This window comes from Poromitra crassiceps, assembly GCF_964638095.1.
Source record: "Poromitra crassiceps genome assembly, chromosome: 3".
Classification (NCBI taxonomy): domain Eukaryota; kingdom Metazoa; phylum Chordata; class Actinopteri; order Beryciformes; family Melamphaidae; genus Poromitra; species Poromitra crassiceps.
Window position 1 is genome coordinate 93351731 of NC_139625.1, and position 14950 is coordinate 93366680.

General features: G+C 42.2%; 1 protein-coding gene across 1 annotated transcript in view; it reads right to left on the minus strand.

The window, feature by feature from the left end:
* The window catches only part of LOC310773367 (protein NLRC3-like), a gene marked incomplete at both ends in the record, with an annotated part of 40898 nt that extends 26686 nt beyond the window's left edge, over window positions 1-14212 (minus strand). The window contains 4 exons of the mRNA XM_083633235.1: window positions 1130-1303; window positions 9021-10830; window positions 13238-13507; window positions 14179-14212. Coding sequence (XP_083489361.1) covers window positions 1130-1303; window positions 9021-10830; window positions 13238-13507; window positions 14179-14212 — 2288 coding nt within the window. The remainder of the gene's footprint in view (window positions 1-1129; window positions 1304-9020; window positions 10831-13237; window positions 13508-14178) is intronic.
* Window positions 14213-14950: the final 738 nt, after the last annotated feature.

A 14950-nucleotide genomic window follows, 5' to 3' on the forward strand; every position in this document is an offset into this window, starting at 1 on the left:
TGATGAAAAATAAATTTAAGGTTGACACTGTAGTCAAGCAGGGCTGTGTCATTGCTCCTACCCTGTTCTCCATTTTCATTGCCGCAATCCTACATGTCACAGGTAAACATCTGACACAAGGAGTCAGAATAATGTACAGGACTGACGGTCAACTTCTCAACATCAACAGATTCAGGGCCAAAAGCAAAACGACCACCATATCCACTGCACTCTGGAGGCTTTCGCCAAGGCATACAATCAGCTTGGTCTGGCTCTTAACATAAAAAAGCCACCACCCAACAGTAGCACCCCCACCCCATCCCCAATCATCTTCGTTGACAGTACCAGACTGGGAAATGTGGAGCACTTTACATATCTCAGCAGCATTCTATCCTCCAAAGCTTGATTATGAAATACACCACCGCCTCAGCTGTGCCAGTGGAAAACCGCGACCTCCAGGGCAGGACAAAAATCCTGCTCTACAAAGTGGTAGTGCTGCCCTGGCCACCCTACTGTAGGGATCAGACACCTGGACCACATACAGCAGGCACCTGAAGGCACTCGAGGCACATCACCAGCGATGCCTCAGAAAAATCCTCAAGATCAGCAGAGAGGATAGACGCACCAACACCTGTGTCCTTCAAGAAGCCAATATCCCCACCAGCACTGCCACTATCGCCCAACACCAGCTCAGATGGACTGGTCAGATTCAGATTCAGACAACCTTATGTATCCCAGAAGGGCAATTCAGTTTCACAGCCTACCCATCACCTCCAAAAGCTCACAGCGAGCCACAAACTCCAGACATGACAGGATGCAACGCAACAGCATGACATAACATAAACAAACAAATAATGTCAGAGATAACAGATCAGCCTCTTATAAACATGAACAAGAAATAAGAAGTATACATATATTTCTATATGTAAAGACATGAGAACATGTATAAGAAATAAAATATATCTATCTATATATGTATGAACGAGCCTAACCTGTTCGTCACAGACAGGATCCACTGTCTGTGACGAATCCACGCAAGCCCTGGTCCTACCCGTAGCAGAATACTGCGCCCCATGAATGACATGATCTAATATATATATTATTCATATCATATATTCATATCAGTACTTTATTAAATATAATGTCTGACCTGAGAATCTCCAGTCTGCAGTGTGGACTCTCCAGTCCAGCAGAGAGCAGCTTCACACCTGAATCCTCCAGGGGATTGTCACTCATGTCCAGCTCTCTCAGATGGGAGGAGTTGGACTTCAGAGCTGCAGCCACAACTTGACACTCAGTCTTGTCCAAAGAGCAACCCATCATTCTGAATAAAAACAAAGGAGGGGTTGGACTTCAGAGCTGAGAACAGTCTATCCCATTTCTCTTATCTGACATCAAGTGGTTCTTGGTCTGTCAACTGGAAGAGCATCCAAAAGCTCTTATCCTGCCATGAGGAGGGAGGAGAGATATGTGAGGAGCTCTGAGCAAGGAGACACCATACCAGACTTCCCGGAAGATAATTTCCCAAATGCAGGGTGGCAGGGGAATATCCGATCCAGGGTGGTCGAGGGACTCATTAATCATCAACACTACAAATGAACGGCACCACGTTAATTAGTCCGCCCCATAGCGCAAATGTGAAGAAGCTCAAATTAACAAGGTTTTAGAGAAACAGCACAAGTGATAAGTGCCCATCATATGATACTGATATAACATTAATGTAAGAACATGGGGAGCCTAAATTACGTTTAGTTCAGGTGTTCAGCCATAACCCATTTTAGTTGTGAAGGGAAAGGGGGGGCAGTTGTAGCTGTAATCTTCTGCCACCGTCATCAGGATTACGGACGTGGCTTCACATGATGCTTCAGATGGAAGGACGTCTCATTTCTCTAACCGCACATTTCCTCGTTTCGTCTCTCCTCACTTGTTTCCTCCATCCCTCCTCAGTGGGAGGGACTAAGACGCAAGGAAAGGACGGAAGAGAGGCAAACGTGATGCAATTAAGAGAAATGGGATGGACCCCAGGACTTCAGAGCTGAGGTCTCTGAGAGTTCACAGGCAGAATGTCTGTTTTCAGATTTACTGTAAAATGAGTGATTATCAGAGACTAGCATACCAATCAAAACTTATACAGCATACTTCTTCCACTACTACTACTACTACATTATAATAATAATAATAATAATAATTTGTAGTATAGAATTCGAAATTATAGAATTAGATATAAGCAGAAACCAAACAGAAAAGATTACATAAATGCTATTATGAAATAATTTTTGTAAAAATGATTAAAAAACTATAATAATAATATTAATAGTGATATTAATAATAATAACAATAATAATAACACTAATAATAATAATAATAATAACAAAAAATAATAATAATCAGCATGTCGAGTTCAACTTCTGGCAAAACAACTCGACACCATTAGAGCTACAGATTTGGTTGGGGTTTACTTTCAAAGTTTTGAGCCTACAGCAGGCTTTCCCAACCTTGAGGTCAGGATGCTTGGGGCCGCATGAAATTCAAATGTGGCATTATAATAATAAAAACACCACACACAATTTAAAACAAATATTCTACGTATTCTACATTTTCACAAAAGTGTCAGCTAAATGACAACTTGTAAATGTAATATACATAATTGTCATGGATAGAGCCATAACGTGTGAAACCCTTCATTAATAGAAAAGTGTTTCTTAGGTAGGGAGGTGGTCTGTTTAGCGATATGTTGAACTGATCCAGCTGGCCAGCTAGTGGGGTCTGTGTGTTAAAAGGTTATAGCCCATATTTGTAGCCTACTTAGCTCTTGTTACATTGTCAGTATGCATTGTTTAATTTGAGTCATTGTTTGTTCAGTATTAATTTGCAGCCTTGTAAAATACTAGTCTCTTAAAAGACGGTTGGCTCTCTCAATTTATAAATGCTTCCGCCTAAACGTCTGTAATTTGAGCATGGGAAACTTGGTCAAAACAGAAAGGGAAGCTCAGGGGAAATAATGAGCGATGATAGGGGGATGTCCCGGATGTCCCGCCTGAAGGCAGTTGATTAGAGAAATATGACCGGATGCTCTTATCCGCTCATATTTCTCCAATTACCGGCTGGCCCTGATGCCGTATCACCCTCTGCCCTGTAGCGCTGTGCTGACCAGCTGGCCCCAGTATTCACAGACATTTTCAATTCCTCACTGGAGACCTGCTATGTACCAACATGCTTCAAAACATCAACCATAATCCCCCTCCCAAAAAAGGCAAGGCCTTCTGCACTTAAAGACTACAGACCCGTCGCCCTGACCTCTGTGGTCATGAAGTCCTTTGAGCGCCTTGTCCTGTCCTACCTTAAATCCATCACAGACCCACTCCTGGACCCCCTACAGTTTGCCTACAGCGCAACAGGTCTGTAGACGATGCAATAAGCATGGCCCTCCACCACATCCTCACACATCTGGACAATGCAGGAACCTATGCCAGGATTCTGTTCGTGGATTTCAGCTCAACGTTTGACACGATCATCCCAGCCCTGCTACAGGAGAAACTCTCCCAGCTGGGCGCCCCCGACCCCATTTGCAGATGGACCACAGACTTCCGGACTGACAGGAAGCAGCGTGTGAGGCTGGGTAAGCACATAACTGACTTTCGGTCCATCGACACCGGTGCTGCCCAGGGCGGCGTCCCCTCTCCCTACTTCTTCGGTCTGTACACCAACAGCTGCGCCTCCAGTCACCAGTCAAGCTCCTGAAATTCGCGGACGATACCACTCTCATAGGGCTCATCACAGACGGAGATGAGTCGGAATACAGACAGGAAGTTGACCATCTGGTGACTTGGTGCAATCAAAACAACCTGGTGTTAAATGCTCAAAAAACAATGGAGATGATTGTGGATTAGAGGAGGAACACAGCCCCAACTTCCCCCATCACCCTGGGTGACACCCCAGTCAACACTGTTGAGTCCTTCCACTTCCTGGGGACCATCATCAGCCATGGCCTAAAATAGGAGCTGAACATCCGAGCTCTCACCAAGAAGGCACAGCAGAGGATGTACTTTGTGCGGCAGCCACAATGGCCACAATGGTGCACTTCTACACCTCCATCATTGAGTCCATCCTCACCTCCTCCATCACCGTCTGGTATGCTGCTGCCACTCTCAAAGACATTAACAGACTTCAGCGCATCATCCGCTGTGCTGAGAAGATAATCGGATGCAACCTGCCATCCCTCCAGGACCTGCATGCAGCCAGGACACTGAAGCGGTCTCGCAAGATCATGGCCAACCCCTCCCACCCTGGCCACAAACTCTTTAAGACACTCCCCCACGGCAAGAGACTGAGGTCTGCCAAGACCAGAACCACTCGCCACAAGACCAGCTTCTTCCCAATCGCCATCAGCCTCAACAAGACCTGGAAACCCCTTCCACCAAGGACCTCACCAACAACCCCCCCCCCCCGCCCCGCAAACCCACTCACTATCTCCTCCTCTCCTCCTGAAGTCAGCTGAACCCCCCCCCCCCCATAAAACTGTAACTCATATCTGATTTAATGCCTGTTTAACTGGGACTGTAAATTCATGTAAATTCACTGCTTATTTAATGCCTATTTAATAGGGGTGTCACGATATTTCGTCGCGCGATATATCGCGATATCGAAACGTCACAATATGTATCGTCAGAAAAAAATGATATCGTAATTTTTTTTTTTTTTTTTTTGCTCCTGAATAATAATAGAACAAATTTAGCAGAATCAACACGCATGAAGGGGTAGACTACTACTGGCATGGCAAAACAGCTCAAGGGGTACATAAGATTACATAAGTTTAGGGACCATTGAGCATGAGTTATTTAACCCTTGTACCCTGCTATCTTTTTGTAACTCATCTTACTGTTGGTCCAAGTGACAACCCAAAATATGAATAATTAATAAGATTATTATTACTTTTTTCCCAAACATTTTTTTTATATTTTTTTTATTCATTGGTAACTTCATCCCTCATTATGTGTACCAACATTTCATACTTAGTCAGAACTTTAACCCCTCAAATGCCAGTGTCCAGTAGTACTGTAAGTACAGTAAAAGTACAGTAAAAACACAATTTCCCATAAATTTTTGTTCCCATGAATGCAAAGTGGATTTTTCAAGGGGGGGGATTTCATAGCCTGGGATAGGTCAAAGATTGGCAGCAACAATAAAGAAAGAAAAAACATCGCATGGATGCATAACTGGGACGTATCCTCAGTGATGTACCCTGGGGTCATATGATGTTTCGGGTCTTGCAACATCATACACCCTCGCCCAGGTGACCCAGCCGGGGCTGGCCAAGCCCCAACTTACGTCCCAGTAGCTACCCACGGTCAGCCCTATAGGGAGGGTCGAAGGTGGTCATGCGGTCAGAGCCACTCAATACGCTGCTCCGGAACTACTCTGCCGGGACCGGGGGAGGGAGAGGGCTCTGGTACGTAGAGGGACCGGGCTCTGTGGGTTGCCACCCGGCCGGGTTCCTCCCTCGTCTCACCAGGTCTACGACCTGTGCGCTGCACCAGACTCCCCCGCTCCAAACATCTCATTCCGAGGTGATGGTATCTTAGTGGACACCATGCAGTATACAATGTAATTTCTATCTGTAAATTCAGATTACTTTTGTAATCAGATTACTCATTGTAATCAGATTACTCGTTGTAATCAGATTACTTTTGTAATCAGATTATCATCAGTGTTTTTCATTGAAGTGTTTATCATAAGATGTTTTTGGTCACTAATGATGTCACTGATGACATTCATAGACATTGTGACATCATCAGTGGTTTTCATATTTACTGCATGATTTGAGCCAAAAAAAGCAAAAAGTGCCTGTTTAGGACTTCCAGACTTTTTCCCCAAAAAACACAAATGAGCTTTAGTCCAGCATCTATCCTGGTCTAAAGGCTTCAAATTAGTAGTGTGCACTGTAAAATTCTGTTTTTGAATATTTTCCCATGTTCGGCATACAGATCAATTTCCTGTACATTTCATGAAAACTGCATGTAATTGGTTGTTGTGCCAAAACTGGGGGAATAGGGGGAAATAGCCAAACACAATATAAACTAGTAATTACAAGCCTTGACTCGAGGTGAGATGTGTAACATCAGGGAAATAATCTTTTTTGGGGAAAAAAGCTGGAGGTCCTAAAAAAAGTGTCGTTTTTGTTCAAAATTAACATTGAAAACAATGAAAACTATGCAATGGACTTTGAGGCCATGTAATTCCCCCAAATTTTCAGCCAACCACAAAATTAAATTTCAAGGTCAAATTTCAAGGTGTTTGGTCCAGGATGATAGAATAAAAACATAATGTGAGTGCATTTTTTTTTTCAATGGCTGGAGGTCCCAAAAAAGTATGTTATAATGGAAGTCAATGAGAATTTGCGGGTCATGCAACAACCCCCAACAGTAAACGTGTGAGTATTTTCTCAACAGGAAGCTACGAAGTGTTCTAACATGGTGAGAGGGAGACTTTTGTAAAACACACAGAAAAAAAGACCTGAGCACACTTTTGGCCTTAGACCACCAAAAATGTCAAAACCCCATCCGCGCGAATGTTAAAACGATCGAACCGTTGGACTAACAGGGTACAATGGTTGAAATAGATTGTATACTTTATTTTTCTTTCACCATGCAACAAACATTTAGTTTGTGACAGTGTGACACATTCTATTGCAAGATAAGCATTATCTTCCATGTTGTTTTATAGTTATTATAATAACAATTTCCAAAAACAGCATTTGTTTTGTATTTTGTGTATTTCAAATGAAAGACTATTTTTCCAGTATTTTCCCAGGGCTCCCTTGAAAAGAGGCTTTGATTTCAACGGGACTCACATGGTTAAATAAATGATAAATAAATACATAAAAATTATTTACTTTTGTTAAAAAGAATATTGTTAAAATATCGTATCGTATCGTTATCGTGAACCCAATATCGCGTATCGTATCGTGAAATTAGTGTATCGTGACACCCCTACTATTTAACTTACTGTAAATTTTATGTACATGCAATGTTAACTCCTATTTAACTCCCACTGTAAATTCATATAAATTCACTGCCTATTTAACGCCTATTTAACTCAGTCTGTAAATCTCATGTAAATTCAACGTAAATTCATACTTATTATCCACGGAACACGCCTCCACTCATGTACATATTGTATATAGATTTACTTGATTTGATTGCACTTGCAACGCTGTGATTGTCTTTATGTAGCTTTCCTACTTCTTATCTCTGTATATTGATCTGACCGCTACGCTGCATACAGACACTAAGACAAATTCCTCGGATGTAACTTGAATACTGTGGCAATAAAAGTGTTTCTGATATATATATATATATATATATATATATATATATATATATACTGTATATATATACTGTATATATACACTGTGTGTGTATATATATATATATATATATATATATATTTATTTTATATTTATTTATATTTATTTATTTATAACATAAAAAATAAAATAAAAAAAGCTGGTCAGATGACTTTGCCCAGACAGGAAACCAACTAGAATATCTAAATTTCCTAACGAAAATGTAATTGTGCTTGCTGTCCTAGCCACGCCCCGCCTCCTTGCAACACCCCTGCCCAGGGCAGCCCTAATCGGCAATGTGTAGCTAGCATGTCTCTAGGTGGTTAAAGGGTGTAGTAATTGGTTGCTAGGGTGTTTCCGGCTGGTCGCTAGGGTGTTTGTAGACGGTTGGTAGGGTGGACTAAGTAGTTATGGACGGGCCTATGCGAGGAGAAGCAGGAGGAGCCAAGGAATTCAGGGGCGAAATAATTTTGATTGTAGACGCTACGTTTGAAAAGTTATGGACCAAAACCTAAGAGGGCTGTTATAGCGCCACTATCAGGTCAATAGGAGTATTTTTTTTTAGATCACAGCAATAAGTAAACGTGGGACGAGCCAAGGAAACCTGGCGGAAAATAAGTTTGATTGTAGAAGCTACGGTTCTAAAGTTATCGACCAAAATGTAAAGATGGCTGTTATAGCGCCACTGTCAGGTCAATCGGTGTAATATTTTAGGCCAGAGTAGAAGAGTACTCTATGAACATAATGAACCAAATTTGGCAACAGTCGCTCTTATGGTTTGTGAGCTACAGGTACTTAATGTTGCTATAGGCCCCTCTGTGAAACCCCATTCAAGTGAATGGGAAAAAAACTTGTGCTTAATCGTGAATAGCGCCCAAACCGCTTGACCAAACCCTAACAAAAGTCATAACAACCCTGTCCTCAATGAGCCGCACGTTTTGATTTCTGGCATGTCTATGTGGTGGGAAAACTGTGGGAGTTATTACGTCCCAGAAATTGTGGCAGATATATATAATAATAAGTATGGGGGACTTTATAGATTGTGCCTTGCTTTCAGCAAGCACAATAATAAGAAAATTGTGCATAGCCTCTTGGAATTGTCAACCATGCAATATTTGGTTTTAAAAGGATGCTCAGATCCCATCTACACTCACACACACACTATCACACACAATGATGTTTGTCACATCACTTTTCCTTCTATGTTTGTTTTCTAAAGTATAGAGTTGTACGGACCATATATTAATATTTGGGCTATTGGCCAGCTAGAGGGCTAGCTGACCATTCTATTGTCTGTCTTAACTTAGATTTGCTTTTTATTCTTTCTTCTGTTCTTTTCCTTTGTGTTTTTGTATTTTAATTGTTGCGTGTCATGTAATGTGTATTTTGTCTTGGACCCCAGGAAGACTAGCTGTCGTCTAGCTAATGGCGATCCTTTTTAATAAACAAATAAACAATTTAACTCAAATCAGCTCTCAATAACTGTCAAACTAAATGAATGCCTGCACAACTGCAGTTTTCAGATATACAGTCAAACTGATTTTGTAATGATACAAAGCTGGTTGAAAATCGTCAGTGTTCCTTTAATAGTGTGTATGTTTGAGGAACTATAGATGTTTATTGTAATTCTGATGGTCTCAGATATGAAGGTGGCTCTACACTGTTCTATCCTGTTGGTATTCACACAAGGACTAACCGAGCCTTCCTGCAGTTCCTCACAGCTGGGAGAAGTCTCCATCGTCCCGTCACTGTTGTGTTGTAGGCCTTCAGGGCCAACACATCCAGAACCTCCTCTGACATCTGCAGCATGTATGCCAGAGCTGAGCAGTGGATCTCAGAGAGTTTATCTGATCTGTTCTCTGACTTCAGGAACTGTTGGACGTCCTGATTTACTGACTGGTCGTTCATCTCCATCAAACAGTGGAAGATATTGATGCTTCTGTCAGCAGAGGTGTCATTATGAGTGCTCATCTTCTTAAGGTTGTTGATGGCTCTCTGGATGCTTTCTGGTCTACTCTCTGTCTGACCCAGCAGGCCTCGTAAGAGTCTCTGGCTGGAATCCAGTGAGAGGCCATGAAGGAAACGGACAAAGAGGTCCAGGTGGCCACTTTTACTCTTCAGGGATTTCTCCATGGCTCTCAACAGGAAGGCATCCAGGGATTGGTCATTGTCTTCCGATATACCTGCTGCTCTTCTCAGCATTATGTCCTGATCAGATTCTTCTCCCAGGAATGTGCCCAGTGCCTTCTCATCCCTGTTTGTGTGACAGTGGAGCATGTAGACAGCAGCCAGAAACTCCTGAATGCTCAGATGGACAAAGCAGAAGACCTTGTCCTGGTACAGCACACACTCCTCTTTAAAGATCTGTGTGAACACTCCTGAGTACACCGAGGCTGCTCTGATATCAATGCCACACTTTTTCAGGTCTTCCTCATAGAAGATCAGGTTGCCATTCTCCAGCTGCTCAAAAGCCAATTTTCCCAGAGAGAGAATCATCGTCCTGGTCTCTGTAGTTGAGTGTGGATCTTTCTCATCTTTCTGATTGGACTGAACCACCAGGAAGTGGATGTACATCTCAGTCAGGGTCTTGGGCAGGTCTCCGCTCTCACTGGTTTTTAACACAGACTCCAGAACATTAGCAGTGATCCAGCAGAACAGTGGGATGTGGCACATGATGTGAAGGGTTCGTGAAGTCTTGATGTGGGAGATGATTGTGTTGGCCTGCTCCTCATTTCTGAATCTCTTCCTGAAGTACTTCTCCTTTTGTGGGTCAGTGAAGCCTCTCACCTCTGTTAACACATCAACGAACCGAGGAGGGATCTGATTGGCTGCTGCAGGCCGTGTGGTCATCCAGAGGAGAGCATCGGGGAGGAGATTCCCTTTGATGAGGTTTGTCAGCAGCACATCTACTGAGGTTGTCTCTGTGACATCAGTCAGCATCTCGTTGTTCTGGAAGTCTAGAGGAAGTCGACACTCATCCAGACCGTCAAAGATGAACACAACCTTGAACTTGTCAAAGCTGAAGATTCCTGCTTCTTTGGTCTCAGGGAAGAAGCGATGAAGAAGTTCCACCAAGCTGAGCTTTTTCTCTTTCAGCAGATTCAGGTCTCTGAAAGTGAACAGAAATATGAACTGTATATCCTGGTTGGCTTTGTCTTCAGCCCAGTCCAGAGTGAACTTCTGTGTTAAGACTGTTTTACCAATGCCAGCCACTCCGTTTGTCATCAATGTTCTGGTTGGTTTACCTCTTCCAGGTAAGCGGTTAAAGATGTCTTTAACTTTGATTATTGTTTCTGATCTCTGGTTTCTGGATGCTGCCTCAATCTGTCTGACCTCATGCTCAAAATTGACCTCTCCACTATCTCCCACTGTGAGGTAAAGCATAGTGTAGATCTGACTCAGAAGTGTTGAGTTTCCTGCTTTAGCAATCCATTCAAACACACACTGAAATCTCTGCTTCAGACGGGCTTTGTGTTGACATTGACATTGTTGTTCTGCAAGAGTTTCTGAAAGAATAAACAACAGATGAAGTCAATGAGTGGTGAGTAAAGATAATGCAGGACATTTCCTGATAAGTTACACATTCCCAACTCCATGGACAGTATTCAGCTCATTACTGGTGGGTGGACATGACAGGTTTCATGCAACCAATCGGATTTGTTAAGTGTTCATCAGAGTAATGGCCTGTGGGTAGAAACTGTTTTTTCATCTGGTGGTTTTGGTGTACAGTGCTCTCTAGCGCTTGCCGGAGCGGAGAAGTTCAAACAGATTGTGGCCTGCAGTGCTGTAGTGGTAAAAAAAAAGTGGGTAAACTATACCTTTGAGGCAGCTTTCTCACACGGCACCGGCAGTGTTATAACGGCGGATAAACTATAAGCTTCCGTGATCGATATACAAGACAAAATATGAGAGTAGAACAACTTAATCTGAATAGCCCTATAAGGTATATCAGGGGGTGCCCCACATTTCTGAGTAGCCAGCCAGATAGGAAAAGTAGCTGGCTAAATATGGGATGGGCCTTGGACCTAAGGGGGGTCCAGGGGAATTCTCCCCCTGGAAGAAAATGTTGTACATTTTAAAGTAAAATTCATCAACCTGGTGCATTTGAGAGCAAAATTAAGAGGCTAAATCTATGAAGAACTACACACATCTCTAATGTGTTGTGACTTTACAAATAATTAGGCCTAAACAATCAATATAAAATGTATTTACACATTGTGCACAAATTGCATTCATTGTGACAAATTTACAATAGTTAATATCCAGCCAGAATCATTGCAAATGGATGTTCAAAGTAACAGTTAGCAATAGCATTCAGTTAATCAATGCCTAATGACAGCCAGAGCAGTGCAAATTAATAACATTAGCTTGATTGAGCTCAGCACATCAAGCTTCAATCATTGCTACTTGACAACAATATGTCAGGCATACTCTGACTAACTGCTTTAACAAGCAATTTACCATTTGCAACCTATATTCTTCGTTTTTTCGGGTTATTTGTGAAAAACGGACAAATCCATTCTGCTTCTTCTGCGTCAGAAATGGTCACGTTGTCTTAATTGCGTGAAGTGATTCAGTCCAATGATTCACTCTTCAGTTGTAAAACGGTAGGCCTATATGATTTTCCCCACTCCTGACACACATTTTTAACCAACCTACGTTCAGCTCACCATGAGCTGGTCTCCAAATGCGTGTCTCCAAATGCGCATTGCGCATCGCTGCCACAATGGCACCATCAAGTTGTTTGTCTGGGCAGGCAAGCGCAGCTCGAGAAAGGCACCAACGTGACCGGGGCCGGCTGGCCAACTACAGGTACACGCTTTGCGGTGGTGGTTTTAGCGTAACCTATGTGGGATTCGAAATAACAAAGGTTATGCCAAACCCCACATAGGTTACGCTAAAACCACCACCGCAAAGCGTCCTACCTGTAGTTGGCCAGCCGGCAGGAAAGTATCGCGGGACTTCACGAGACTTGGTGACCGAGATCACGTTTGAGGTAATTTGATCCCTGTGAAAGTCCAGGAAATGGCCTGGGGCGAAATATCACTCTGGTGGATGTTGAGGGATCACATTATTACCATATGTGGCGAAAACGGGAATAAAAATAGCTATTTAGATGCAGGAAAGACAGGCTCACACTTGGCCCCAAATCAGCTCCATTTTACAACTGACTTGGACGCTATTGATCTCAAAACAACGCTAGGACGGCCAGAAACGCCGCGGACATCGCTGGGTGAGTGGCCAAATCATAATTATTGCCAGGAGATGGGTCCAGGTTAAAAAAAAACGAAATTCTCCTTTAATGTTGCAGGGCTAACGGACACAAACTTGTTATGCAAAGATGTACATTACGTATTATGTGTTGGCACTTGTTGGCCTCTCTTTCGACTTATCAACATTGTTTGGGTGTACCACCTGTTTGCCCCCGTTGCAGATTTTACAACTGAAACAGAAGCTGTTTAAAATATGATGTCTCATCATCACTTTGAGCCAGGTGTGCTCTTCATTAAGCAGGTAACTTTAAATTCATGGATTCATTCATAGGCTGTAGGGGAAAAAAGATAGTTTGAAGCCTTAGCTGTGCATACCGGCAAAGCAATTAGGCCTATATTCACATGTACACACTGCAAAGTCTGAATTTGAGAAAGTACACAATTAGCAATTGTGTGTTGCTGTTGGCATGGAGTAATATGTAAAGTAATAATATTACTTTTGAAAAGAGTAATTCAATGTAATGTAATATAATGTAGCCTAATGAGTAATATATTATCTTTTTTACATAACGAGCCCAACACTGTCCATGACACTACGGCTGGAAAATAGATGTGAACTATTGAATCTGTTTGAATCAGAAATGCTGACGTCTATTGATCATTTGCATGATGATCTTCTGTTAATCACTGTCCAACTTACCATTTTCTTGATTCTTGAGTTTCTTGAGGTTTTCTACAAGAAACTTATCTTTCTTAAGGATCTCATAGAAGATATCTTTGCCTCTATCTCCACTAGCATTCAGTGACTTATAGAGTTCCCTCATCTTATCCTGAGTGGTAGGTTTAGACATGATGTTATCGTAGGCTTCTTGCATGATAACGTCCTCAGTCAGGAGCTCATCCAAGATTGGTGCGACCATGTTCACTCTCTGGATCAGCTCAAGCCGATGTTCATCCACAAAGTGCTTCACTGAGGAGAAAGGGAATGAAAAATGAGCTGATTTGAGTGAGCATCAAGCTAAAATCAGCTTTTATCAGGCTACTTCGCTTCTGAAGGACAACATGAAGGCCTTCATTTGAAAAATATATGTGCTGTTATTTTCTATCTCCAAAATGTTACTGTCTGAAATCCATCAATGAATATTTCAAAATCACAGATAATCCAATTGTCTGATTTATCGCTGGTGAACTAGTAGGCTGTTTGTCCTTTCCCGATAATTGCCTTTAAACATTCTGTTCTATGGCTGCTTGATCTAATTAGATTAGATTTTCTAAGCGAATATAAACATGTTTTCATCCATTTAAAAGAAATTACATTTTTGTTGTGTACAAATTATTTCAATCTGGAGTGATGGCCACACCTCTGCTCAGTCATCCTACATACTAACAGTGGCAGTGGGCTATTCCACTTCTGGCAGAATCTTGACTTTTGACTTCTGCACCAGCTGCTGCCAAAGACATAATAAAATGAAGACATTTTTTCATCAACAAATCAACTGTTGCTAGTGTTGCTGTCAGCAGTATCACCACTGACTCCGTGCTCAGCCTGCTTGAAGGTAATGTATTGAAAGGATGGGTTCTAAAAGGTGAATGTTGGGATTCTGGGTCCCTCTGTTTGCATTAGGACCCTGTTTCACCTACCTCTCCTCGTGGTATTCTCTTTAGCCGTCACCATCGTTGCTCCCTGGTAAAATCACAGGAAATATTCATAAGAATATCATCGGTAATGTAATGGTCATATTTGTTCTTTGTCTGACCTTATCTACACTTCATTACAAACACACAGTACCCGCTGATGCAATTCTTCAGATTCACAACCGACACAAACTTTCAGACGTGATGATGTGTTACTGCAGGACAAGAGGATCATATTTCACAACGCCCCACGCCAACCCTTCCGACTAGGTTGATGTCTCTGTAGTAAATCTAAAGCTTCTCTGCACAGCAGGTTCTGGTCTAAACTGACGATCTGTTATAGTCTCACTCAACCTGCCAACTAAACTATGTTAATTATGACATGACATCATGCACTGCAGCTCTAGTGGTGTGCATTGGTTTGGCTGCTCCATTGATTTCCAATTTCTAAACAGATGAGATGCGTTGTAATTATAATGTAGTTACATTACACACTGACTTGATGTTTAATCTGATGATGAGGCTAACAGGTAACATGTGTAGCTGTAGTAAAATGTGTTGTTGTACACACACCTTAGCTGTGGAGCCCAGGTGTGTTTGATGCTCCTGGACAGACTGACCACTGGGGACCTCTGTCCTTTGCTGCTCAACTCTGTGGAGAAAACATGAAGAATGAGGTCTCCACATAAGTAAAACAAATATGTTCCCCCAGCCCTATGTTCATTTAGCCCTATGTTCCCTCAGCAGTTCTATGTGTTCCCTCAGCAGCTCTATGTTC